The sequence below is a fragment of the Pteropus medius genome, unplaced genomic scaffold, assembly GCF_902729225.1.
Source record: "Pteropus medius unplaced genomic scaffold, Ma_sr-lr_union100, whole genome shotgun sequence".
Lineage (NCBI taxonomy): Eukaryota > Metazoa > Chordata > Mammalia > Chiroptera > Pteropodidae > Pteropus > Pteropus medius.
In genome coordinates, this window is record NW_024342466.1 from 4,430,596 (window position 1) to 4,458,094 (window position 27,499).

At 47.8% G+C, this 27,499-nt stretch overlaps 2 protein-coding genes across 6 annotated transcripts in view; one reads left to right on the forward strand and one right to left on the reverse strand.

Moving 5' to 3' along the window:
• Positions 1 to 448, reverse strand: part of HDLBP (high density lipoprotein binding protein) — a 62,676-nt gene extending 62,228 nt beyond the window's left edge. Inside the window, exon 1 of one of the 3 annotated variants that reach the window (XM_039861102.1) lies at positions 304 to 448. The gene's annotated coding sequence lies outside the window, so the exon portion shown is untranslated. The remainder of the gene's footprint in view (positions 1 to 303) is intronic. The other 2 variants (XM_039861104.1, XM_039861122.1) reach the window with 2 other exon arrangements.
• SEPTIN2 (septin 2) lies at positions 89 to 27,499 on the forward strand. Of its 3 annotated transcripts, none has more exons than XM_039861236.1 (13): positions 89 to 344; positions 4,764 to 4,791; positions 6,028 to 6,148; positions 12,915 to 13,001; positions 13,705 to 13,828; positions 14,973 to 15,107; positions 15,280 to 15,397; positions 19,050 to 19,151; positions 19,537 to 19,682; positions 21,260 to 21,343; positions 22,381 to 22,438; positions 23,771 to 23,876; positions 25,409 to 27,499. In XM_039861236.1, exons 2-12 carry the CDS (start codon positions 4,783 to 4,785, stop codon positions 23,870 to 23,872), a joined length of 1,086 nt encoding a protein of 361 aa, XP_039717170.1. In that variant the 5' UTR covers positions 89 to 344; positions 4,764 to 4,782; the 3' UTR covers positions 23,873 to 23,876; positions 25,409 to 27,499. The 3 variants fall into 3 exon arrangements, with proteins under 3 accessions (XP_039717170.1, XP_039717150.1, XP_039717159.1); XM_039861216.1 differs by lacking the exon at positions 89 to 344 and adding an exon at positions 571 to 669; XM_039861225.1 differs by lacking the exon at positions 89 to 344 and adding an exon at positions 571 to 669 and having other exon boundaries at positions 23,771 to 23,873.

Consider the following 27,499-nt stretch of genomic DNA (forward strand, 5'->3'; position numbering starts at 1 on the left):
CGAGGCGAGGACCCCCCCCCGACCATCGAGACGGCGGCAGCCCAGGGCTAGAGCTGCCCCGCCGGCCGCTCGCCATCCCCTCCCCGGCCCCGCTCCAGCGCTCCCAGCTCGGTGCTGCCGCCATCTTCCTGGAGGAGAGGGCCGGAGGCGAAGGCCCCCCTCCCTGCGGTCGCTCCGCACCCGTACCGCCGTCCGTTCCACCCACCCCGACCGCCCCTCTTCTCCTCAGCGGTCACTCAGCTCCTGCTAAAGAAACGCGCTTCCTCCCACTCTAGTTACCCACAAGGCGAAGAATCACATTACCTGTTCCACTCTTATCAGCGCAAGGAAACCAAGCTCATAAGGTAGGAACTGTGGCGAAACAGGGACGAGCCGCCATCTTGGTAAAGGAGAAGAGGCTACGCTTGACCTCCCCCCACCCCCAGCCTCTATATGGCCAACCGCCGTGGGAGGGGCACGGCGCCTGCGCAGAGGCGGAGACGCGGATGCGCCCGCGCCTGCGCACTGGGGAGCCGGGACGGGGGGAGGGGAGCAGAGCGTTGGCAAAGGGGCGCGGCGACGTGGTGACGCCGTCCGCGTGCGCGCGGGGCGGGGCGGGCGCGAGCGGGTGGCGGGCGCTGGGCGGTCCGCGGCGCGGTCAGTCGGCTCCGGTTCTTCGTCTCCTCCGCGGTGAGTGTCTCGCCGGGGGTCCCCGCCGCCGCGGTGCGAGCTGTGGGCCGACGCAGAGAGGGCAGGGGGCGCGCTCGGGGCGCGCGGGGCTGGTCGCGCGGTGTGGGGGAGGGGCGGCCGGCCCGCGGGCCTTCTCTCCCCGGAGCCGTGGCTCGGGCGGAAGCGCCGGGAGTGTCCCGGGAGCACCCGCCTGGCCCCTTGCTCACCCTGTGTGAAGATCGTGGAGCGGTCTCAGTAATGGGCCCGGGGTGCCGGACGCGCGGGTGGTGGTCGTGGTGGTCCTGATACGGGAGCGAAAGTGCAGGTTGTGGCCTGTCGGGCGCTTTCGTCGTACGGCCATCCTTTTGTCGCCCTGACATGGGCCAGTCTATCCCGTCAGCCCCCGGCAGAGAATAAGTCTCGAGAAGTCCTTGCGGCCTTGTTAACTCCCAGGCCCTGCCTGGCCGCAGAGACGGGGCGGCGAGAGGAGGCAGCGGCCCCTGTCCTATGCAGGGCCAAACCCGGAGGCCACAGGTGGAGACCGGCTGCCGTTCGCGCGGAGACCGACGGAGGCCACAGATGCTTTCAGTAAAGCCCCAACTCCCACGAGGCCCACAGGATCCCAAAACCTGGCCACCTTTTATTTTTCCGGCCTCAATTTTTGTCAGTATCACCCCCCCTACCTTGTTTGTCCTCTCCCCCACACCCCGCCCAATCACATGACCCAACCACATTGCACTTGCTGAAGCTGCTGTGGTATTTCTCACCTTTGGCCTTCCTTGGTCGAAGCCCTTTCTTTTGCCTGGACCCCAGTTACCGCCGCCTTTGCTTGCCTAGGGAATGTGTGCATCTTGTCACCCTTACCCATTACCTAGCACAGTGACCCCCACATATAGGCTCTCCAGTATTGGTTGAACGACTCCAGTCGTTACAACACCTAAATTTAATGTTCTGAAGCAGCCTCGCCATCGTACGGGGTGGTATATGATGGGGTGAGGGATTATGAAGTTGTTTCCTGGTGTTTGTAAATCGAGGTTCATCATTTTCACTTTTGGTAGTTTCAACTCAGTCTGTCTCTGCGCCACCCAGCACCCTACCCTGCAGTGTGTACTGCTCTGTCAGATCTGGGCAGTGACTGAGCTATAAGGGAGATCCTGATATTCTACTTTTCATCTTAATTGTTATGCCAGCACAGCAGCCCAGGGTAAAGAACAGGGATTTTCAATCAGATCAGATTTGCTTTTTGACTAGCAGGATGACCTAGGGAAATGGGGAGGGGTTGGGGGGCAACCTCCCCCTATAAGGATTCGTAAATGTGATTCAGATCCCTTTTATACTCAACTCCAAAGGCAAACTGCTGAAAAAAGAAGAATTTTTGTTACTTTTCCCAGAGGGGGGACCTCCAAAATCATCTATTAAGAGAATTGTGTTGAAGCCGTTTATGTATCCTGTGTTTATCCCACTATGTGCTAATGGTCCCCACAGGTCACTACAGAAAACACATTCGATTGCAGGGTGCTGCCCCAGATGCGGCCAAGGGTGTTAATTTGGTGTACCATACGTGTGCCTTTCTCAAATCCAAAGAATCTGAATGCCAGAACATTCCAAGGGCTCTGGATAGGCGGTTACAGACCTTCTGGGTCCTACACTACAAGGTCATTTTTTGGACTGGGGTGATGTACATAAATACAAGAGTAACACGTCAATGAATGGTAGTTATGGATAATCCATCAGTTTAAACACCACCAACAAAATATGTTTAAGCCACTATCTGTTCTTCATCTTTTGGAAAAGTTGGCTTCTTCTATGTGAATTGGGATTGGGGTATGCTGTGAAAGAAGGAAGCCATAGGTCAAGGAGAAAAAAATTTAAACGTTTTTTAGCATCTAGAATGAGCACAACCTGAGAATAAAATTTTCACTTGACCACATTTCTGAGGTTTGGGGGTCCAGCTGGTCTGCACCATGGTTTAAATTAATCACAGCTTTTGGCATTTTGTGTTCTGGTCAAGACTGTCTAATTGGAAACCGGGCACTTCAGTTGGTGGCATAAAGAAAAAGCAACTAAATGTAAATTATGTAGCCGGTATAAAGAAATTTCAACAAACTTTAAGAGATTTTTACAGTAGGTGTTCACAAATCATGATCTGTTAAAATGGCAAGGTATGTGTGATAAAAATAACTCCCAATTTGGAACGTTCCTGGATAACCATTGAATCAAGGAGGGTAACAAAAGCAGAACCACATGCTGTCTAGAAAGCACTGGAAAGAAGACAAGCAAAATCTAAGACACAGCGAAAGCCTCATAGACTCAAATGAGAATTTGGGTTTTATGTATTTTCATTGTGAAGGAACACTGAAAATAATGAAATTTGGTTCTGATGATATTAAGAAGTAATCACTCTTAACAGAAAGGTAAGTAAATCCAAAAATTGGTTCTTCGAAACAAATTCTCAGAAGTCCCTTTAAGGAAAGAAGCAAATACATCTAGAAAAGACGATATAGGAGGTGAAATCACAGATACAGGAGACTACATGTTTCAAGATAGCCACAAATTCAGAAATCTGGAAGAAACAGATGACTTCCTAGACAGGTTACCAGAAGGGAACCAGGTACTGGAAAACCCGTTCAGAACAAATGCCACTGAACAGCCAGGTAAGATCTACCAAGGAAGAGAGGCCAAGACTAGATGGAGCCGAACTCCATCCAGCCCAGAACACCTAGCACCGCTGCCATTCAAGCCACTACGTAAAAATGGAAAGCACTTCAGTTTTTTAGTGAAGACAGCACAACTTTAGCGACAAACCTCAATGGAGACCTAAGAAAGCTAGCTAGTTAGCCGTAGGTCTGCCTCACTCATCAACATAAATGCAAAAGTTCTCTGAATATTTGCTGGCAATTAGATTCCAGAAACATACCTAAAGTATCTATCAATATAACTTGTTACAGCAAGATAAAGGATAAAATCATATGAACGAATGCTGAGACTTCTGTAAAACCCAGCAACCAAGTCTAGCGAAAACACTAAGTAAACTGCTTTATTAAAATTCAGGATATTTCCGTAAACCAATGGCAGATGTTCTCTGATTCATCTCCTTCTCTTGCCTAGTAGCTCTACTTTCGTGTAAGCTTACCTTAATTTCACTACCTAGGCTGAAAACATTTTGGTTATTGTAGATCCGGCTTCACCTGCTTGTTAGTCCTTTGAGCTCTAGGCTTCACCTGATAATGGCCCCCCCCTTCATTAGTAATGTCATAGCAAGTAGCCGCTCACAGACTGCATATAAGTATTCATCTCGCCCTTCTCTTTCCCCCTCATTCTTGCCAGACGTAAGGAAAGGTCAGGCTTTCAGTGGGCCACTACTAAGGAGAACCGAGACTAAGAACCCTTCTTTCACATACTCTAGCCTTAAAAGCTTACAAATCCTGCCCATACGGTGGTTAACCAGCTGTACGTGGGGGCGTAGGGGCCTCATTTCTTTAGAGCTGGTGGGGAACATTTCCATTCAAAAGGGAAACAGCGTGCGTGCGCGCGCAGCACTCAGGAATGTTGAGGTTGGGCGGAAATGGGCAGGCCAGAAGGTGAAAGAAGTTTTGCAATACCTTCTTAAGCCCCAGAGGGAATCAAATCTGGCCGCATTCATCTCTTTGTTACCAGAGGTTAGCCTACAGACCACACATTTTCCAAAGCTTCAAGACTTCTAAAGCTTGTATTAAAATTCCAAGCATCTCTGACACACTTCTCAAGCAGTCCAGTGCCCTCAGCCTAGTTCTCAGGAGCTCAGGGAGTCTACGGCAGGTGGCAAACCGCACTCGCCAGGCCCCTTTGTTAAAAAGGTTCAGAGAGAAAGGAGATGACAGTTCCATGAGCTCGTCTGTAGCGCTTAACACATCATCAGTACTAAAAAAGTTCGAAGACTGTTGAAACTGGAATGTATATAAGTAGGTATATATTTGCTTTCATCGGCCTAATTGTGTAATTTCATAATGAGATAATTTCATCATTTCTGGGTATTTGATATGATTGAGAAGCTATTGATGCCTTATGTGTCTTTTATATCCATGCAAAATTAAATGTATATGTTATAGATATACGTGTATTTTTTTTTGTTGCAGATTGACAACTTCACTAAAGATGTCTAAGGTAAGAGCTCACTTCATTTATCTACGGTATGAGGAGAGACTTATTTTTCAGACTGTTTATAGTCAAGAGTTATTACTCATTGTTTTAATATAAGTGATATATATGATTCATTAAAACAGGTTTCTAATTTAATTGTCCTAAAAGCTTTGAGCTTTCTTATTTCAGATTTCCAATTTCTTGTTTCTAAACACATCAATAACAATCCATTTAGGGTCTTTAGATCATTTCCAGAAGACTAATCAAAAAATAATTTAAAATTCTACTAATTATCAGGATGAAATTGGCGGGACTCTTAAACCTGATAAATTGGCTTACATTAGCCCTTGCAAATTAGCCTAGAACCTTGAAGTAAATTAGTTCTAAAAGGCATGCTGAGAAAAGCAGAACTTGAGGTTAAAATTACAAGATTATCATTTCTTTTTGCCTTTTGTTTTTGAATCTCTGGGTGTTCCTTATCGTCTGATGCGTAAGCATCACACTGACTTTTGCTTTTTATACAAGTATTAGTGTAGAACACAAATGAGAGGAAAGGAAAATAACTGTAATTCCATCACCCAGAAATAACCACTTTTGTGAATAACATTTTGGGAATGTTCTTTTTACACATGTGCATGTGTGAATATACATGTAGAAAATAAATCAGTTCGTCTAATGTGTCGGTTGCTGTGTCTTTGATTTCCTCCCATTTATAGTATGCCACTGCCCCCTTCTCCAGCTTTCCTGTGCTGGCTTTGTCAGATATCACTCCTCAGATCAGGTGTCCGTCTATCAGGGAACGTCGACATTCTGGTGTTGTCAGCTGTGATCGCGCCCTCATTCTCAGTCTTCTCTCTCTCAGTCTTCGAAGCTAGATATTCAAAAGCTGACCCCTCAGTTGCCTGCCTTGTCCTTGATGAGGCTCTAGGTATATAGCTAGAGACATGATGTTTCTTGAATACTTTTCACAAAGACATCACACCTGACACCTGGAAGTATTTTCTTTTATGGATTGTTTAATCACTTAACAGAAATGTAATTTTAGGTCAGCATATTGGCATGGAATGATACTGCATTGGTTTTTCTTTTTAACGTTCTTAAGTGAGTACCATCGGTTTTCTGATAGAAGCGACATTTTGATGTTATGTGTTTTTAACTTGCAAGAACTAGTGATATATATGTCACAGCTTGATTATATCTTAAAAGCAACTAATAAGGTGTTTATTTGCTCTCTTTTTTTTTGGTAAAATCTTGTTTTAGCAACAACCAACTCAGTTTATAAATCCAGAAACTCCTGGCTATGTTGGATTTGCAAATCTTCCCAACCAAGTTCACCGAAAATCAGTGAAAAAAGGTTTCGAGTTCACACTGATGGTGGTCGGTAAGAAATTAACTTCTACTCTCCAGCTTATTAAGTGTGTGGCTGTCTCCCCATCCCAACCTGGGATATAATGATAGCATTACCCCTAACATCATAGGGAAAATTCCTTTGATAGCAGAATCAAATAACTTGGGAATTTGGGGGACAGAGAATTTTTAGAAAATTTTGCTTGAGTAAAATTATAATTTTTCTGTCATTTATTTATATGTAGTGAAAGTTTTTACTCACTGTGGCAACAAGCTTCCAAAATGTCACGCACTGATCCTTACCTGCTGGTATTCGTGCAGCTTTCCAGTGCCCTCCCACTTTGAATAGGGCTCACCTGTGTAGCCAGTAGTTCACTGCAGAAGTGAAGGTGTATGGCTTCAAGACTGGGTTATAAAAGACGTGTGGCTTGTACCTTGCCTTCTCTTGACTCACTTTTCTGGGGGAAGCTAGCCACTGTGTTGGAAAGACACTCCAGCAGCATTGTAGCAAAGCCCCTCAGGGCAAGGAGTTGAAGCTTGCCAGAAGCCATGTAAAGGACCATCTCAGAAACACCCTCCAGCCCCAGTTAAGCCTGTCATGATAGCCATCTTGGCTGACATTGGCTGTTACTGCATGAGAGAACCGCTGCCCCCAAGCGATAACCACCCACAATAGTACACTCCCAAATTCCTGACCCGAAAAATGTATGAAATAATAAATGTTTATTGTTGTTTTAGGCCTCTGAATTGATAGTAATTTCCATATTAGTAGATAACTAATACACGTTTAATCAGAGGTGTGTTTAATACTAAAAAAAATAACTCCTTAAATTTTTACGGTGGACGTATCTTATTTTTATTTTTTTTTATTATTTATTATTGTTTATGTCTACAGCACCTGGTCTTCCTAGGTGATCTCCCATCCAAGTACTGACCAGGCCTGACTTTGCTTAGCTTCTGAGATCAGACATTGGGCTTGTTCAAGGTGGCATGGTCATAGACCATGGACCGTGGCTCCACTAGGGTACAAACCCGGGACCTTCTGCATGTAAAGCAGATGTGCTAACTGCTACACTATGGAACCACGTCCTTATGGTAGACGTATTTTAAACAAACAACAATACTTACTATACAAGGTTTTTAAAAATTATTAAAGTCCTTTGAAATTGAAATTTTTTTATGTTGTATCAGATATATTTTACCATGGGCTGGAGCATGTCTATTAGCAAGCCTAACATGATGAGTTAGTTACCGGCCGAGGAGCTGTAAACTCTGCTAACCATGTTGCATTTTATTTCATTCTCGATAACTGCAGAATTCTCCAAAACATGCGGAGGTAGGCTGGTGATGGTCATGTATGAGTAGGACAGATGATTGTCTCCTGGGTTAAATAGCTCATAAATCTGAAATGAAAGAAATTTTTGGGACCTTTGGTCCAGAGAACTGAATAGTGACATGTTTTAGGATCACAATTCGTGATAATGATCGTGCAAGTTCAAGTTCCTAATACAAGAGAGAATTCCAGTGTGATCTGTCACAGTTACTTAATTTTAATGCATTCAAAAGTAGGCAATAATTTTTGCTTCTGGCCATGATAGAGTAATTTGTTTATTCTATCTTTCCCTAAAGGGCCAGGTGGTAAATTTTTAAGGTTTTGTGAACCATACATTTTTCAGTACAACCATTCAACTCTACTGTGGTCATGGGGAGCAGCCGCTCGCAATGTCAACAGATAGGCAAGTAGTGTTCCAGTAAGCTGTATTTACAAGGTGGCAGACTAGGTTTGATCTGCGGGTTGTAGTTTGCTGATCTCTGAAATAACTGCCATCAGACTAGTAGTCCTCCTGGCATGAAGATCTAAAAGGCTGATCAAAGTAGAGCAACAAACAGTTCTTTTAGGACATTCTGCAATAGGCAGTGCAGACTTTCATCCTTGAGAGAAGGAAAAGTTTACACACTGTAAAGTCGTTCCCGCTTTCTGCCATTTACCTGCTCTGCTCCAGGAAGAAGTCAGCATAAGGGTCTCAGAGCCGAAGGGCGGATCACAGTCCAGGGAAGCTGAGGTGACTGGGTCCTGAGATAGCATGGCAGAGTTCCAAAGAAGAACTCCAGAGATCTGCATTGGGGTTCCTCAGACACTGCGGCTGAACATGGAAGTGCTTGTGGGTGGGGTTAAATTTCAGAGGCTAGGCAGCATGGAACCACGGGACTGAGTCCAACTGGAGATTACACAGAGTTAGACAGTCAGAGTAGGGTCCCCGGGGGAAACCCCAGAAAGCCCCTGCTTGGGAGGGTAGGGCCGGTGCAAACGTGAAGGCTGCTTAAACCCTCCCCAACAAAGCTTGAAGCAAGACCTGAAAGGATCCAGCTGATTTGCAAATTACTTTCCAGGACAAGGCCCATCACTCAGAGGACATCGAGTCCAGGCCTTTACAGCGTAACATTCACAATACCTAGTATCCAGTAGGAAGTTATTTATTGGGTATGCTGAGAAGCCAAAAAATTGGCACATAATGAGAAAAATTAGGCAGTAGATTCAGAAATGGCAGGTGCTAGAATAGACAAACGAGGACTTTAAGTATTTTAAATGTGTACCTGCACTTAAAGGAAAACATGAATGTAATGAGATAAATGGAAGAAAACAAAGAACCAAATGGAACTTCCAGAGATTAAGAAAAATACAACATCCGAGATGAAAAGGTTTCTGATTGGCTCAACAGCAAATTACGCACTGCAAAGAAAAGGCCGCAAGAAAGCATCCGGGCTAAAAGAAACACCAGAGCGATTCGAAGAAGAGCACGCCAGGGCGCGCAAGGGGGAGGAGCTGAGAACAACTGGTGAACAGAGAAAATCAAAATTAGCTAGGAAAATGCATACAGGGATCAAAGGTAAGACCGCTGACTTCTCATAAGCAATGACGGCTTAAAGTACCGAAGGAATAAAATCGTCAGCCTAGAGTTCTGATTATCAAAAAAACCCCTTTAAAATAAAGGTTAAAAAAAAGACGAAATACATGTTCAGATAAATAAGCTGAGACTTTATCACCGTTAGACTGGCACATAGGAAATCTTAAATGAGGCTCTGCAGGCCAACAAGAGGGGAGAGCACTGGAAATGCAGATATGTTGAACGTAAGAGGCTTCTTGCTTTTTAAGTTTTTCAAAGATAACTGGCTTTTAAACAAGTAATGTGGAACATGGAGGAATGAAATGAACAGGGTTAGCACAGAGGACAGGAGGGTAAATGAAGCATCTCGTAAGCTTCTTGGGTTACGCGATGCCATATAATATTTGAGGGAAGACCGCCAAGTTAATTAATGGTGCATATTTAAACTCCATTGCGGCCACTAGAAAAATAAAGATTTGGTGAAAAGTCAGTAGCTTCAATAAAATAGAATATATTTTTTAAAAAGTACTCAATTCAAAAGAAAGGAAAAGAAAAAAAAAGACAAGTAGAAAAAGTGTAGCAGAAGACAGACTCGAACACAACCGTGTCAGTTACATGCTGATGGACAAGGCAGAGTGAAAGGAAGGAGGGTCGCAGCAGCAGGAGGGTGGACTGGCAGAAGGCTGTGCCCGTGCAGGAGCACCGCTCAGTGTGTGCAGCACGGTTAACTACGCTCAGGTTAATTATGCTGAGCAGGAGCAGCCAGGCACGAAAGAGGGCGAGCTGTGTGAGCCCACACTTGGGAAGTTCTAGGACAGTCTGTAGTGACAAGCAGATTGACATATGCATAAACTGGGGGCTAGAGAGGGTAGAGAGATCATCTTGAGTGGAGGTCACCTGAATGCATACTGTTGTCAAAATTAATCCGACTGTACAGTTTAAATGAGTGCACTTAACTGATCAAGGTACAGGTAAACCATACCTCGGCGAAGTTGATTTAAAAGGCGTCTACGGCCATGCCACCCTGAACACGCCTGATCCTGTCTGATCTCTGAAGATAGGCTGTTTAGCACTTGGATGGGAGGCCACCTAGAAGAACAGGTGCTGTAGGTGTAAAAATATATAATATATAAAAGCAGGTAGGTGGGAGATTAAGGGTAAGATAGGTACTGAACAACTAGAAAGCTGACCACAGAACCCTCAACGTTTAAATTGTAACTGATAGTAGCTTGAGGCATGTCAGGAAAACCCCAATGTACCCAGCTTGTGAGCCAGGAACTATTAAAGAGAAAAGGTGTAGTTTTTAAAATTATGGCAGACTTCTAAAGAAATAAGAAATTTCCCAAAATGGCACACCACATGCAAATGAAAGACTACATATGTTTGGGCAGCAATCTGCAAGGAATTTTAAAATCACAAATAAATGTAAAGACCTCAAGGCAGAAGCCAGGTGGCAGGTCCATGAGAACATGACCATGCTGAAGTGCCTGCTCAAAGGGTAATAGCTGGCAATAAGTTCCATCAAGTTATTGGCCTCCCAGAATTATGCGGGGTGGCCACTCAGTTTCAAGAAAAGCAAGATTAAAATTATAAAGCGTATCGCCAAATATGTTCCCTGCTTGAGAGTAGGATGGCTAGTGTGACCAAGTTCACAAGAGGGTTAGAGTGAGCACTGAGAACTTCAGAACTAAGCTTAGAAAATGAAAATATGCTGGCGCAATTGTAGGTTCCTGCGTTCCGAGAACACACACCCAGGCTGCAGGTCTTCCTTCCTGCAGGCACGTGAGCCCGGAGTGGGTGGCACTTTGCACTGGGGCCTGTGGGAACATCCTTCTCCTTGGAGCTCCGTCCTGCCATCTCCTTCACTCGTGATAGAACGGGCAGAAAAGCTGACCACTTAGAATACTGCCCTTCACGGGCCTTCGGAAAAGGCCCTTGTACCCTTGTTTGGGGAAGCAGTTTCTTGTGTTGGTTAAATCAGATGAAAATCTAAAGCTTTCCTGACAATTTGCCTGATAGGATCTCAGGATGGTTATTGTGAAAGGAAGCTCAGCTTTTTCTCCTCTGCGCGTATTTCTCGTGTCGTGGTGCCCCCTGGTGCCTGACACTCTGTCTTCCTCATGGGTGACCGGGAACCCTTCTCAAACTCAGTGCCTCCCATCGCTGTCAGTCTTTGCTGTCACTGCTTTCAAAGGGTACCTGGCCCCAGCGTGTTTCGCGCTACATTTTTTGGACAGTGATGGATTTACACTGGTCCAAATCTCTTGGGTCTTGTTTTGCCCTTTTAAAGGCACTTGTGTGAAAAACAACTCGCTGGGGCAGAGGTTCCTGGAAGCAGAGAGAGCAGAGCCAGGCCACCCAGAGGCACACCCCGGGGCAGTGTGCTCTGAGTGAACGAGCATCGCTTGTAGGTGTCACGCAGGCGCTATTCCAAACGACGTGGCCACTTACACGCTCAGTTAAGACTTAGAATCAGCCACTGGGGTGTTGCTACTGCTGTTTGGAAAGAGGCTCAGGTGCCTCTGCTCAGGTTCTGCAACTGGTCTCTTTTCAGCTTTATTTTCCACAGCTGTCACGACTCAGCTGGTAGTAGAGCGACTGTTGAGCTTTATTTTCCACAGCTGTCACGACTCAGCTGGTAGTAGAGCGACTGTCATCTCCCTGCTGGAGTGCAGAGCTCAACGGGAGCAGGGACTGATCTGTCCTGCTTTCTCCTGTGACCCAGCAGTGATACCTATGCCAGGGATGCAGAAAGGATTTAGCGCGTTCTGGTAAAGCCCCTTCAAGTGTGGTAAAGGACGTAAAGGGGCGTTGCAGGGCTGTTTACTGACGGGGAACTGATAGGGTGACACATCTAGCCACATTTTCATGTTCTCGTTTGGATGTGTTTAACGTGTAATTCTGCTTTTCTCCTTTTAATTTCCTTTTCATCTGTGAAAATTGCAGGCTGGTTAAAGTGTGATCTTGACTTTGTCCATCTACACGTTTCACGTTCCCTCTTTGGGTCTCGATTTTCCCAACAACAATGATTTTGAAACAGGCCTGTACGCCTTCCGTATACTGTGCGGGACTCAGCAGAGACGGTTCAGACCGGGGAGCCCAGGCGACATTTGGGCACCAGGTTCACAAGCGCCTCTCCATGCAGAGTCCAGCCTTAGATGACAACAAACAATGAAGCGATGCCGTCTGTTCTTGCTCCTTCGAGTATAAGATTTAACTTTTTGCATCTTCTTTGCAGTTAGATTTCAAATATTCAGAATATGTAGTTACAGTAGTTAGAGATTCTTAATGCATTAAATGGTCATGCTCCGGTCGGCAGTGAGCGGGGGGTTGGCACTTGGCAGAGTTGGGACCCCAGTGGCGGGGGGTAGGGGGGTCAAAACAGGAAGAGGGAAGTGCCCTCCCCCACCCTGGTTGCTGGCGATCGCGGGTGGGCGTGTGCACGAGAGGCTCGGCGTCTGCTGGTTTCCCCTTCCCACAGCTCGGGAGGCAGGTGTAGTGCTGTTGCCATTGTTAAGTTGGTATGTTCAGTTTTCTGAAAATGTGATAAGTTAAACACAATTAGTAAAACTCATAACCGAAAAACCTGCTTTGCATTCTATTTATCAAAAAATAAAGACCCGTCTCTAAACTCTTCCACACACCTGTGAAGAGGCGAGGTCGTGTTTCTGATCTTGTGCACGAATCGTGACGTCCCCCAGACCTGGCTGCAGACAGAGGGCCCGCCCTGGGCAGGTTGCTGGCCTGTGAGCACCGCTGTCCCGTCGCTAGAACGAGGCAGAGTGGACCAAATTCAGTTGTGTGGAGTCGAGAATGCTGTTTGTGAGGTGCTCAGCCCCCTGCCAGGCCTCCCATAATGCTCTGCAGATGACCTGTGTGACAACGTCGTGATGTCATTCTCATTCTCACGTGCAGGTGAATCGGGTCTAGGCAAGTCGACTCTCATCAACAGCCTGTTCCTGACCGATCTCTACCCAGAAAGAATCATACCTGGAGCTGCAGGTAGAAACGTCCCTTCACCGTCCTCTATACTTCTGTGTGACAGTTGTTGAAGAGCTCATGTGGTCTTTTACGCTTTAGCCTTGTGTTTTGTTGGCTTTTGTTCAGCTTAAACACAAGGAAGGCGTCATTTCGGGAGGGAAGGGCATGCTGCACTTGTGTTGTAGACTCTGACCCGGGTCTGTCCTCGCCTAGTTTTTCTTTGTCTGTAAAGTGTGGTAAATAGTTCCTGTCTGCGGTGTATGTTTGACAAGAGGATCCAGTGACAGGGGTGTCTTAGAAACGTGTGTGAGCAGGAGGTGACTGGGAGTGGATGTCGTCCGACTCCGGTGTCAGCACACCCCGGCATCCATGAGTGGGTGTCGAGGGAGTGGATTAGGCCCATAGAGGCCGAGCCTGGGGCCGGGGCTGCTGCACGGGGCCAGGCCACCCTTTCACGAGTGGTGTTAAATTCAGTCTTTAGAGGAAAAGACATTCTACCTTCCCAGGCAGCCCTTTAATCTTGGCTTCAGCGTTTCCCTTGCTGACTTTGGGATCATTTTTACACAATCCTCATGTCACCTCCTGAGAACCTTCCTCAGAGAGAGGTAGTGACTTCCAAATCACTTGCTTAATAAGAAGAAAGTAACTAACAGGTCATTTCTTCTCTTCGCAAACTGGCTCACTGTTAAGGCACATTCTCTTATTAAGTTTGTTTCTTTTCTAGAGAAAATTGAAAGAACTGTCCAGATTGAGGCCTCGACTGTTGAGATTGAGGAGCGAGGGGTCAAGCTGCGCCTGACAGTGGTGGACACCCCTGGCTACGGTGATGCCATCAACTGCAGGGATTGGTACGCACTCCCCTGGGACACAGCGCCTATTTACATTTGTCCTAATGTATTCAAATTTATAGTGTCAATGACTGATTTCACGGTTTGGAGTAACTATGTCATAAAACGAGATGATTTAAAGCACGTCAATGACGTTTTGAATAAGCAGTTTCATAGGGAATGGTATTTTTCTCAAAAAGCATCCTAGTGAGATCTGAGAGCCAGCCAGCCAGCCAGCCAGCGCTGGTGTGAGCGAAGCCGCCCAACCTGAGCCATGGCCATGGCCTCAACACTGGGGCACCGTGTTCCTCCTGCCGTGTGTGAGGACGTGGAATCTCTCAGACGCACTCGAGACGTGGTGCCTCTGAGGGGCTGCTCACTGGCATCATTTGCACAGACAAGGACAGGAAGGGATAGTGGCCGAGCGGCCTGTGCCAGGGCTGCGCCGAGAGCGCCGTGTTCGTTGACCACACAGAGCCCTGGCCCCGCTCACCATGGGCAGGACGGGCACCGCCTCCTGCCCTGGACAAGCAGACAGAGGAGGGAAGCCTTCCTCTTCCTCCTCCTCCTCCTCCTCCTCCTCCTCCTCTTCCTCCTCTTCCTCCTCTTCCTCCTCTTCACTCCTCTTCCTCCTCTTCTCCTCTTCCTCTCTTCCTCCTCTTCCTCCTCTTCCTCCTCTTCCTCTCTTCCTCCTCTTCCTCCTCTTCCTCCTCTTCCTCCTCTTCCTCCTCTTCCTCCTCCTCCTCCTCCTCCTCCGTCAGGGACTTGTCCTTCTGCCAGTCGTCTCTGTGTCACGCAGATGTGCCGCTGCACAGTTTACACACCTGCTCTCGTGCCCGCGTCCTCTGCTGCCACTGTACCCCTCGTCCCCGTCACAGACACCTTGTAAAGCGGTGGCAACCCTGGGTCTTTACTCGGTCGTCTCAGGCTCCCCGAGACTGTTCTTTTCAGGCTTTTGACCCCAGCACTTGGAGGTCATTATGTTTGGCAGTTTCCACACATCTCCGTCTTGCGAATCCAGGTCACAGCTTCCTTTCTCTCCTACAGATGAATTTTAGCTTGTATTCGGTAGGGGGTCAGGGGCTAGGAAGACTCATTTCGTCTTTGAAGTTAGGGCCCACCTGCCTTGGTGGCCCATGACCCTTGGCATCCGTGCTCCTCTCAGTTTTAAGACGATCATCTCCTACGTCGATGAGCAGTTCGAACGGTATCTGCATGACGAGAGTGGCCTGAACCGGCGGCACATCATCGACAACAGGGTGCATTGCTGCTTCTACTTCATCTCGCCCTTCGGACACGGGTGAGTGGCCGCACGCCCCTGCTGTGGCGACTCGGGGTCCGTAACACCACGCGGGTGTGCATCCTGCCCCCAAACTGCACATTCCAATGTAAGAATTGAAATCATTTTGAGAGAAAAAGTTGTGTGTGATCTTTTTTCCCTAAGCATGTGGCACTTCTCAAATCATTTGTAGACTTAAGCCCTTAGACGTTGCGTTTATGAAGGCGATACACAACAAGGTCAACATCGTGCCTGTCATCGCAAAAGCCGACACACTCACTCTGAAGGAGCGTGAGCGCCTGAAGAAGAGGGTGAGTGTCTCACGGGAGTGGGGGCGTGAGATGTGGGGTTCGGTGGGGGTTTTTAAGCAGTATGTGGTACTTGTGGTTTTTTAGTACTTTGCCTTCACAAAGAGGTGTTGAGCCTTTACTGTCTTTCATAATTCACCTTAGGCGAAAATGCCGCCAGTGACTTACAGGGTGGCTGGTGAGCAGACTCCGCGACGCGTCCGGTAAATGGTGTGGCCGTGGGCGTGTGGTCACTTCCGTGAACTTCTCCTATTCCAGCTACACAGTTTGCTCTACACGGTCCACTTAGGAACGTGCACGAGTTGTAATAGTCGGGTGTCGTAGCGTGTTAAGGGCCCGTGTTTGGCCAGAGAGGTGTGGCGTTGCAGCTGTCTGCCTCCCGCTGTGCCCTCACTTCCCAGCGGCTGCAGCGCTGGCCGGTTGTCTCTGCAGCACCCTCTTCTGCGTTACCCCGTGAAGCTTCTTTGTTGCTTCTCTGGTATAAGTTTAACTATTTACCTTTTTAAAATTATATACTTGTTTGTGTGCTTAAGAAAGTCCAGACTCGCATGCTAAATTCTACAAATACGAGTTCCTTTGATTTTCCACAAAGCAAGCACTGGTAACAGTATCTGTCCTTCTGGAACATGTCTGTGTGTGTCTTTTTTTTCGGAGGAGGATCAACTATCTACATGTCATTCTGACATTTGACTTTCTGAGATCCCAGTGCACCCAGAAAGCACTCCCACTTTCCCTGACTCTGCTGAGTGCACACAGAGCATTTCTTCAGTGTATTCCTGGGCCTTCCTACCGTCCCCTCGGACCTGATGTCAGGAACCTCTGTTTGGGTCACCTGTGTGTTCCAGGAGTTTAGGACAGGAGCACTCAGCACTGTTTACATAGCGAACGTCAATATCCGTCTCTCCTCGCAACTGTGTGTGAGATGAATTGTTAGGAAGGAAGTCGATGCACATTTAAATTTTTGAATGATGGATCCGTTTCCCTCAGATTTATGACCGCAGATCCCCAAAGCAGGCTCTTCTCTCCACCTCCTGGAACAGTCCTGGGTTTGTTACCAGTGTTTGCCAAGGACGTCCCACCGGAGGATGGGAAGTGGTGTCCCATTCCAGCGTGAGTCCCCCGATCGCTCAGACCGCTCTTGTGAGCCGCCGTCCCACTGCTGGCCATGCGCATTCTCCCGGCCTCCCGTTTCCTGCTTTCCTTTTGTTTTCAGACGTGGCTATCATGTTGCAGATGACATCACCGTTTGATTTTGGTGTTTCCACGTTCTTCTGGCAATCTTCTCCATAGCAGTTATTAAATTGTGCTCATATTTCTCAGCCATTTCCTTATTGTCTCAGGTGACTGCCAGTCTGTTAGGAAATATTCAGGCCCTTGGAAGAGCCCCCGAAAGCTTGGGCATTTTTGTGCTTTACATAGGTGTTTTAAGCGGGAGCTTCATCTTTTATAGGGTGTTTGGTTCAACGACGGAGACGGAGGGGAAGGGGCACGTCACAGCACGCTCCGTGCTCGTGTCTGATCCCGTATCCAAAACGCACAGGGCCCGATGGCAAAGCCTGCAGTGAGTGGGAACCTTTTTAGTGCTTCGTCTCAGGCCTTTGTAATTCCTTCTCCCGGTCTGCGCCCCTCCCACTGCCGGTCCTCCCGCTGCCCACCGGCGCTGCCCCTCCCTGGTCCCCAGGAGCCTCCTGCAGGCCTCCGCCAGCGCTGCTTTTTGTAGCCTGCACTTCGTGCTGTTCCAGCTGCTCTCAGGCTCTTCCACACTGGCTCGCGGTCCAGCTGCAGGTATCCTGTTTGGGCTTGGCATGTGGGGCCATCCCTGGCCTTCATCCTCACCCGTGGGCTTTGCTGTGTCCCAAGACCCACCTGCCTGCCTCTTTACCACCTTCCTGACTCCCAATCCTGGGATGTTGGCATTGCTTACTGTTATTCTATCACGTCATCCCCGGTGGCTTCTGCTTTTCCTGTCTGAGAACCCCACTTTTCACGTGACCCACGGGTGTGAACAGAAGCCTTCTTGCCCTCACAAGCTTGTCTTCCAGCTTCCCTGGCACCGTGGATCGTCCCACAATCCTCGCAATCACTCACACTGAGACGGGTGCTCATCCCGATTGCGCACTTCTCACTCCCCTCTTGCAATTCTGAATCGCCTATTTATTAACTATTTCCCAAGTCCATTTTCATCCGCAGTGCGCGCCCTCTTTCTGGGGCCAGCATAGAGAGATGGCGTGGCAGGAGCGGGCAGAGCCCTTCCTCTTGCTGGCCGCTGCCTCCTCCATCTCCTTCAGGAAGGAGGAACTAGGGAAGGATAGGAAAGGATGCCAGGCAGTAAGGTGCGGGAGTTGGGGCGGGGCAGAGGGCCTTTATCAGGGCCTGAGTGGATGCAGACTGTGCCTTAAGTCTAAGGTTTTGGTCATTCGAGGCCAGAAGGGTCATACTAAGAATAGATCCGTGAGCAGGGTTCGAGGTAGGGTGTTTCCTGCTGACTTGGTTTATGTTCTCCCTTCCCTTGAGGGCCGTTGACTAAGAAACATCCAAACCTATAGAGAATTTTTGTAAGAATTTGAGCCAAGCTGATGATATATGTGGTGGCGGCGGGGATGGGGCATGGTTTAAATGCTCTGGGGAGTGACGGTTTTGCGGCTTCTTTTATGCATTTGAGGTTAAGGAGGGACCATAAGGAAGTTCACACAGAGGCAGGGAAGCGAGGTGGTGCAGACTATAGGACAGTTAAGATCGAGGCTTAAGGAGGAGTGTCTTAGAGGGACGTCACAAAGGTGCATGACCCTAGAGGCACAGAAGCAGCAGCTTGGCCAAGTGAGGGCAGGGGACCCTTTCAGGAAAGATGCACATGCTTGGGATGTGACCTGTCCATTGGGGTTCTTATGGTCAGACCACCCTGCGAGGTGAGGTTCCTTGTCGCAGAGCCCCTTCTATCCGTGCACAAGGCCCAGGCCCTGGCGTGTGAGTGGGCACAGCTCCCCGCCTCATAGGTGGTGCAGTACTGGGTGTCTAGGTCAGTGACTAATGAGAGACCGGCTGGCCTCAGCCCAGCCCCTCCACAGCCTGGCGACAGCATAGAGTATGAGGCTCTACCACTGGCCAGTTTCTGCCTGTTAAAATCCGGATTCCCAGACCCCCATTATGGTGTTCAGGGGACTCTCCACTTGGTCCCTCCGGTGGTCCTCCTGACTCGGTGTCCTGCACTCCAGCCTTCCTAGATTTGCTGTTACTTCCAAAACCTACCTCTCGCGCCCTCCCCTCCTTGGCTCTGACAAGGCCTTCCCCGGGCACCTCTCCCTCCTCCTCCCCTTAGACTCCTGCCCTTCCTCAGGGACCCTTGGCGACAACGTGTGGCTCCTCTCGTGCCTCAGTGTCTTCCGTGGTGGCATGTGGCGACCTTAGGGCCTGTTATGACATGCTTTTATCGTGGCCGCTGTGCACGTTGAAGTGATGGTGGCGTCACTGCCATCGTGGACAGGACCTAACGTAGAAACGCCTTCGGCCCTGCGTGAAGTCATTGGAAAGTAACCGTCGTAACCTGTTTCTTTATTGACGTTTGGGTAATTTGACATATTTTCAAATAGGTCGAGTTGGACTTGACTAGAATTTGTGCAGTTTGTTAAAATTGTTACTGGTCTCGACGTTCTTTCAGATTCTGGATGAAATCGAAGAACATAACATCAAGATCTATCACTTGCCTGATGCAGAATCGGATGAAGACGAAGATTTTAAAGAGCAGACTAGGCTCCTCAAGGTAAGAACTCTGTCTTCAGGTGCATGAGGTCGCCAAGGCCTATTTGTGTCGCCTGCCTTCAAAACAAAAGGAGTTGGCACAGGGCGGAATCCTGGGAGGCTTGACTCAGAAAGTGTCTGGGTAGGTGTGCTTGCAATAGTGTCTGTGCTTTAAATAGGTTTGGACCTCATTGTCACCATAAGGGTCAGAAATCTCATTGCAGGTTTAATTTCTTTCAGGCGGTTTGTCCCACAGGGGAGGTAACTGCCACTTTGAAGTCAAACGTTGTTTGTGTGCCAGTAGCTTTCCAAGAAAACTTGGTAGTAAGCAGCCAAGTGCCCTATGCGTGCGCCGTGAGCACCGGGTCCCCACGTGGAGTCTGTCTAGCCTGGCTGTCCCTCTCTAGGCCAGCATCCCGTTCTCTGTGGTCGGATCAAATCAGCTGATTGAAGCCAAAGGCAAGAAGGTCAGAGGTCGCCTCTACCCGTGGGGTGTCGTGGAGGTGGAGAACCCGGAGCACAATGACTTTCTGAAGCTGAGGACGATGCTCATGTAAGACGCCCCTGCCCCGTTAGCAGTGTGGAGCCCGGGGCAGCGCTTCCTGGTGGCTTCCTGGTGGGAGTGGCCAGTGGCCACAGAGGCAGCTTCCAGCGCATTGAGCTGCCACGGGGGCCACTGGGCATGGTGCCGGAGGCCCTCACTGGAGTCCCCCTTGGCGATACACCAACCAGCCCCTTCACCCGTGGCCGGGAGCTTCATACACTCCCCAGTGATCTCCCAGGTCTCCTTCGAGGCTAAAAGTAAACGCCCTGAACCAGCCTGGGCCAGCTCCTGCTCCCTGAGGACCGGGTGGGCTCAGCGGCGCGGGCAGCGGCGGCTTCCCTGGCGCTGGCTGACGTGCGTTACCATGGCCAGTCGGCCTCAGGCTCCTGGGACGCCCTGGCCAGCCCACGATGCTTGATGGCCTCTTAGCAAGTGGAGCACCCCATGACGAGAACAGACTGCTTTCCCCTAAAAGTAGCTTTCGCGTCCAGTAACATGTGTGCAGTGCTGTTGCTCTTGAGTAAAGAGGCTGAAGGACGGAGCACAGCTAAAATCCGTGACCTCCGCAGCCCACAGAGCTCGGAGGAGGCGGACCCAGATGAACGCGGAACAACTGGAAGTTGCTTGTGTGCCACACAGGGTCCGCTTGGTGTAGCAACTTCGAGTGAACTAAAATCACAAAAACATCATTAAAATTACTATTCAAGCTAATGGTAAGCGAAATTCAGTCCCTGCGTAAGGTAGTTAACGTGAACCCAGCTCTCCAGGATGAGCCCTTGGGTGGCAGGGTCCCGTCAAGGGCAGTGTGGATCCCGAAGACAGCTCCGGGGTCAATTGTGTGTTTCTCAGAGGGACAGCAGCCCTGGATTACGGGTAACAGGAAGTGACACCTTCGCTCATTTACGAGCACCAACATGTTTAGAGACACTGGGCCAAAAATCAGGCTTAAGGAGGAGTGTCTTCCTATGGTGATGAGACCAGCGGCCCCCAGCTCTTCTGGCACCAGGGACGGTGGGCCCATGAGGAGCTGAGGCAGAGCCGAGGCGGGGATGCGCTGGGGAGCAGCTGCACACATAGGCTAAGCCTTGCTCCTCGAAGCCGCTCCCCTCCTGCTGTGCGGCCCGGTCCCTACCAGGCCAGGACTGGTACCAGTCTGCGGCCCGGGGGCTGAGGGCCCCTGGGTTAGAAGAGGCAAGTGCCGCTCCTGTAGTTATGTTTAGAAACGTGTATCCCGTTTCAGACATTGGTTGCCTAAAAACTCAAATCTCGTTGTGTATCCGCCTCTGTCCAGCGGCGATGGTCTCATGCAGAGCTTGGCAGTGCTTGTGGCAGAGTCCCTGCGAAAGGGACTCTTCGCCGGGCCCTGTCGGGCGAGTGTGTCTGCGTGTCATTTCCTGGGTAGCACGGAGAGACATACCTCTGCAGACGTCTCCGTAGTCTCGACCCCCCACCCTGGAATCTCAGAGACTTCGCGTCGTTTACCAGGTTGAGGGGGTTTCGTCACGAGGGTTTCTTCCACGTCCTCCACTGGCGGTTCCCAGCGCGGTGGCGCGCGCGGCCCAGCCCCACATTCTCTTCTCTTTCAGCACCCACATGCAGGACCTCCAAGAGGTGACCCAGGATCTGCACTACGAGAACTTCCGCTCCGAGAGGCTCAAAAGAGGCGGCAGGTTATTGCTCGAGTCATGCTGTCCCCCTCTGTGCATAGTGTGTCACCCCAGGTTATGCCGTCCCCCTCCTGGATGGGTTTAGCTCGGCCTTCTTGACCTCTAAGCAACATGATTTGGTTTCTTGTTATAAGACACTAGTTTTTGTGGTTTTTTAGCCTGCTCTTTAGTGTGAGTGATTAAAGGTAGTCTTTAATCATCTGCACATAAAGAACAGCTTCAGATGGGAGGGCCGGGCACTAGCTTTGAGTCTATGAGGGAGGGTGTTAAACCGCAGCGCCCTCATCAGGGGAGGGCAGCAGGCCCCCTTCCCCACCTCCAAAACTCACGTGGCCGCCCCGTCTTGGCTTTTCTTTTTCACAGTCCTAATAGGTTTTTGTTTGAGACCTGATTTGTATCTGATAAAATCACATCTCTGCTTAGAGTTTAACAAATAAGTGATACACACATAAAAGAATTTTCTGTATCGTAGTTCCTTGAAATGTTCACATTTTTTAAAAATGTGGTGGATTTGTGATACGTATGAGATATACATTAATATTAATGTGGGGACCAGACATTAAGAAAGGTGTCAGAGGCAAGGAGGTCTCACTCTGAGGAAAAGCTGGCCTGGCTGTGACCACCCCCCCACCCCACCCCACCCCCGCCCCAGCCACTGGTTACGAGAAGCTGTGTCCTCGTGAGCGCAGAGGGCCTCTGCTGGCCGCCTCTGCTTAGACGTCAGATGCCGTGTAATGGTTATAGTCTGTGCATAAAGGTTAACTTTAAAAGGGGTATTCGCCAGGTAATAGCTATTATTTTTTGAGTAGGTAAAGATGAAAATGTTATCCCAGCTTAGAGAATCTCTGGAATTTTCCATTTCATGTTGCTCTTTTTTCAGCATTCTTTTTGATGTCATTAGTCAGAAAAGTGAAAAAGTTTATGTAATTTTAACTAGATAATATTTCTCAGATATGTAAAATGAAGTGTTATCTTGTCATCAAAAATAACCAACTTACATTTGTTGCAATATTATAATTGTAATTTCTTTTAACTCTTAGAAAAGTGGAAAATGAGGACATGAATAAAGACCAGATTTTGCTGGAAAAGGAAGCTGAGGTAAGTAGAAAAGGACTGTTTTTCAGTCTAAAGCTGTTTAGTTTACATCAAAAAGTGTTATTTGTAGTTAGCTTATTTTTTGAGAAAGAAAATAGCTCACATAACTAATGTATTTTTTACATAAATCTGTACATAGTATGCATATTGCTTTGCACGTATCACCTCATTTATTCTCCAGTAGCAGTTTAATAGAAAGCTTGGAAACAGACTGTAGTAACGTGACTGATTTTGTAACATTCGAAAGTCAGTTTTTCTATGCATAGGTTGTAACCAATTAGAAAATTTAACGAAAGAAACCCATTCACAGCCACTAACAAAAATTTAAGAAATACATAGAACTTAACATGAGAAAGAAACTAAAAACCTAGTGACAAAATTTTCAGAATTTTAATATACACAGAGCTTGTTAGGATGCTTAATTTCCAGATCCTAGTTCTAAGTTAATCTCTAAATTTAGTGCAGTTCCAACGGAGTCGTGTGTGTCTGCTGAGTGTTTTTTTCTGGGGAGAGCTTGACAAATTAATCGTAATGTGTGTTTTGAAGACTAAGCATGGGAAACGGGGCACAGTAAGGAGTGGATTAATGAGAGGGGGCTGGCTTCACTGGTCACAGACATGTGGGAGAACAGGGCTTGTCTGGAGGGTGTGGCCGGGCGTGGGCCGCCGCCTGGGCGCACACTTGGGACCTGTGGGAGAGCGGAAACGTCCTCCGTGATGAAGCTGGCCCCGAGACCTGTAGAGTTGTGGAATCCAGACACAGTAAACAATGGTAGAACAGGCCAGCCTTTCGGAAAGGAAAGTAGGACTTGCTTCTTTGGCCAAATTAATTCAATATATGTCAACTATTTAAATTTTAAAAACCCGCTAAGTTACCTGAAAAAAGTTTCGGTGAGTGTTTCGTAACAGCTGCCTAGAGGTCTTTCTAAACACATAGAAACCACAAGGATGAAACTTGACAGGGATAACGAAGGGCAAACATTGGCCGTGCGAGTGGCTGGGACCAGCCCCGCACCCCTTGGCTGCATATCATCCCTGGGCGCTGCAGTTTTCTCCAGCCTTTTAAATTAAAAAATATTATCTTTATCTTGTCTTTTTTTACTCCTGTTTATTGATAATTTCTGTTTTTTACTTGAATTGCATATTTTTATTTGTTCAATATTCTGTTGAGTTGCTGATTGTCTTACTGGTTTGTGAGAGTCCTTTGTATGTTAACTCTGTCATGTTTCGGGAAAGCATAGAAGTTGAAATCGTAGGACTCACAGAACACCTGTCAAGAATAAGGGACAGCAGACCCTGACAACCAGTAACGTGTCCCCACGTCTTGTGCTCGTAGCTCCGCCGCATGCAGGAGATGATCGCGAGGATGCAGGCGCAGATGCAGCTGCAGATGCAGGGCGGGGACGGCGACGGCGGGGTCCACGGGCACCACGTGTGAGGTGGTGAGGATGCCTGGATGACAGGCCTTTGTCACTCATGCTTGGCATTTTGAAGTCTGTCTCTGCATCCCTGGTCTTGAGGGAAAGAGGGCTGTTCCTAAAAATGGAAGCGTCTCCACTCCTCCAGCCTAGTAAAAATAAAAAGTCTTCCTGTTTTCTGAGCTGTAACTATGGTGGGCAGTAGAAGAAAAATTATGTTAAAGTAGCTCGTATTAGTTACACGAGTAGAAGTTTATTAAAGCTGAAAACATCTCTTCAGAGGGAATTTTAAATGTTATTAAATGGCTTGTGGAGACCAAAAGTAAAGCTGGCAAGAGAGCGGGTGGGTTATGCCAGGTAGGGCAGGGTTACCCCGATGGAGTCGTTGACCTCCCGCTCGTCACCACAGCTCTGCTCCATCCCCTGGTAATCGCAAGTCACGTAGTAAGTCCGGCCTTCCTGCTTGAAGGGAGTCTGCAGACACCAGGGACCCAGGACTAGGCAGAGCTTCCTTGTGTCCTCTGGACAGGTGGGCACTCAGCTGTTTAGGTGGCTGCTGTCATCACCTCCAAGAGGAAGGCCGGAGAGTTCAGCCATAGGAAGCAGCAGTTACACGGGGCTGGGTGAGGGCAGACCGTTCCACGGCAGACAGACAGCGGGCTGGACAGTTTGAGCTGGTGCGGGTCTGCGTAGAGGAGGACTCTCACTGCAAGTCAGGGATCTAGTCGTAGAGGCGCAAAAGTGTTGGTGAAAACAGGGAGGTGACGTGAGTGACCCAAGGCTTAGCTGACACATGGCAGGATTGATGAGATAGAGGGCAAGGAGCCCAGAGGCCTGGAAACCTGTCATAAGTTCTCCACGACAGAGGGACAGGTGATGAAGGGAGGACTTAGAGGAGCACACTGGCGCATTGGTCACCAAAACAGCCCCTGCCTTGCGTGGCTTGTTGGGAGAGGTTTTAGTAGTAAAATATACGCACAGAAAGGCACAGAGAGACACGTCCAGTGTAAGCAGCTACTAGAAGGGACCATCCATGCAGCCCCAGCGTGCGTCAGAGTTGGCCGCTTTACTTTCGTCATCACGGAGACCTTGGGACAGTCCCAGGGGTGCGTGCCAAGTTCACACTTCACCAGTAAGGGCACTGATGCTGGGCCGGGGTGTAAAACGATCTGCCTGTGGTCACATAGCTAGTGACTCCAGTGGCCGACAGCGAAAGCAGATTGGGAGCAGACGGGGGAAGCGGAAAGAAGCGGGGATGCAGGGGCGGGCTCCTCCAGGCTGGGTGGCCGATAGGCTCATAGGTGTCTCCCTTTTACTCTGACCTTGCTGCTGTTGCTTTTAAAGCTTTAATTATGAAAATTCGACTTTAGGTACAGAAAATCAATCGATATTTTTATACACTTCTCAGTTTTGCTGTACTTTGTTTCCCAGTGCCTTATAAAGGACGTTTGCCTTGGTTAACACTGCGGTCCTATGGCCAGTTTGTGCTCTGTTACACAAAAAATAATGCTGTTACTGATCAAAGCCTTTCAACATGTTGTGCTTTGTTTTTCCAGAAAACACTTTGCAAGATAAAACATTCCGGATGAGTAATACAGCTCTGTGTTTTCAAGAAATCGTTGGAGGGGTGCCGGACCACATGTTACAGTGCCTGTGGCCCAGGATTTTAACTTTTTTAAACTTTCGCCATATTCTTTTGTATGAAGTACTTTAAACATTTGTATTCGTTACTAGGGTATACTTTATGTTTGTGAGTGAACTTTGCATTTTCATTTTCTTTCACCTTAACTAACCACTAATGTCGGGATCGATTCCCAGGGATCAGTGAGCATGTGTAGTTACTGTGATTCGGCTGGCCTAACCAATTAATCGTTGAGGAGCACTCGTATTTCTGAAACATTAAAATTTACCCAGAATGTTCCCGAGTGATAGAGACATGGATGTGGTGACAGACAAGGCACAAGGCTGCTTACTCACCAGGGCACATGTGTCGTGCGGGGACTCCTCCCTACCTGCCTCTGTTTGGGTGCGACACCTGACACCTGACACGGGTTTTGCTGCTATAGTTCAGTACCATTAATTCACCTGCACACTTACTGTTTACCAAATGACACAATTATCTAATGAGATACACATTTATATTTACATGTCTTTCTTTTAAGAAACAGGTTTTTAGGGATAAACTTTGAGAAGTCTCTGGATTCTTATATTGGGTCATTTTTTAAACCACTAGGCAGGGAACTTGTCACAAGCCACTTTTTGTAGTGTTCAGCGTTACTGGTTATACTCTGCTACAAAAACAAAGCACCGTGGGCCCTAGTTTTCATCTTGCAACTAAGATTCTCACCAACGGTGAGAGTCAATAAGGTATTTTTACTCAACTAAATTAAAAAACAACTTTTTAAGGAAAATTAACAATTGATCTGTTCAGAAACTAACATTTTTATATTTTTATACTGCACTTTAATATATTCTGTAACTGAAGGTGTAGGAAATCTGCCTCAGTGGTAGAAATGAGGGTTCTCTGGTGAGTGGGTGCCTCTGAACCCAGACCTGTCACAGGCCCTGAAGCCTCAGCCCTGTGACTCCCAAAATGCCAACCAGGTTTCCCTGATTTGGCTTTGTTTAACTGTTTCTTTTTTGAATGGTTTTCTAAAAGGTGGCAAATAGCAGTGATCATTTTTTTTAATGTGCAGATTGTCTTGTTTATTTCAGCTACTGCCATTTCCTTCATTTATATGTAATACAGATTTCTCCATGTGTCATGGAAGAATGAAAGACATTTCAGATCTGGGCTGGTTGGCAGATGTCGCCAGTCCGAGCCACACCTGGTATTTTCTGTGTTCTGTGGCCTTGGCCTCCCCCCCGCTGCCCCCATCTCCCAAGCCAGTCTCCCTGTCGTGATTGAGGGTGCTGATGCTCCCAGGCTTTTTCCCAGTGTTTCTGACGTTGGCACATGGGTCCCCAGAAATTAACAGGTGAAAGGAGACCTGGAGGTGTTGGTTTATTTAATATTTTCATTTTGCTGTAACAGGAGGGATTGAGATGGAGAAAAGGCTCCATCTGAGGATAAAGAGGTTTTTCCGTTTGAGCCAAAAAATAAAATGAGGGTCAGAATACATTAATATGGTACAAAGTATACTGTGTTCTTGCTGACTTGACCCTTCCCTGTTGCATAATTGTGACTGGTCAGAAGCTTTAGGTTTAGGCACATTATGCAAAGTTTCCACCAAGAAAAGGTGTATGACTCTAGAGTACCTCCATTCAAGACCAATTATTTGGGTTCTTTTGGTATTTATTAACTCTGCCAGTAAAAGCTGTTTAAAGGGAGGCAAGGGGACATTTGCAGGTGGTTGATGTAAGCCCGTGTGCATTTAAGTAAAATTACTACCCAGTGCTAACTGCCCCCCCCATGATGGTTAGGGTTAAGCTGGGTGGGTTGTCCTACACCTCTGCACTCTTAAATCCCTTTTTTTTTTTTTTTTTTAGCCAAACCTAAATAAATACTTTTGCTAATAGATAGTTGCTCTTTAACTAAGAGGTCATCTTTATCTATAGAAATGTATTTTAAAAACTATTTTACACAGCAGTTTTGTATCCATTGAAACTAACCTTTTATCAATAAAGCACTATTGTTTAGACATTAA

Excerpts from the sequence above, each read along its gene's own strand:
- SEPTIN2 (XM_039861236.1), top strand. Across the intron at positions 13,829-14,972 it reads GCCATCAACTGCAGGGATTG|TTTTAAGACGATCATCTCCT; the intron begins GTACGCACTCCC and ends TGCTCCTCTCAG. Across the intron at positions 15,108-15,279 it reads ATCTCGCCCTTCGGACACGG|ACTTAAGCCCTTAGACGTTG; the intron begins GTGAGTGGCCGC and ends AATCATTTGTAG.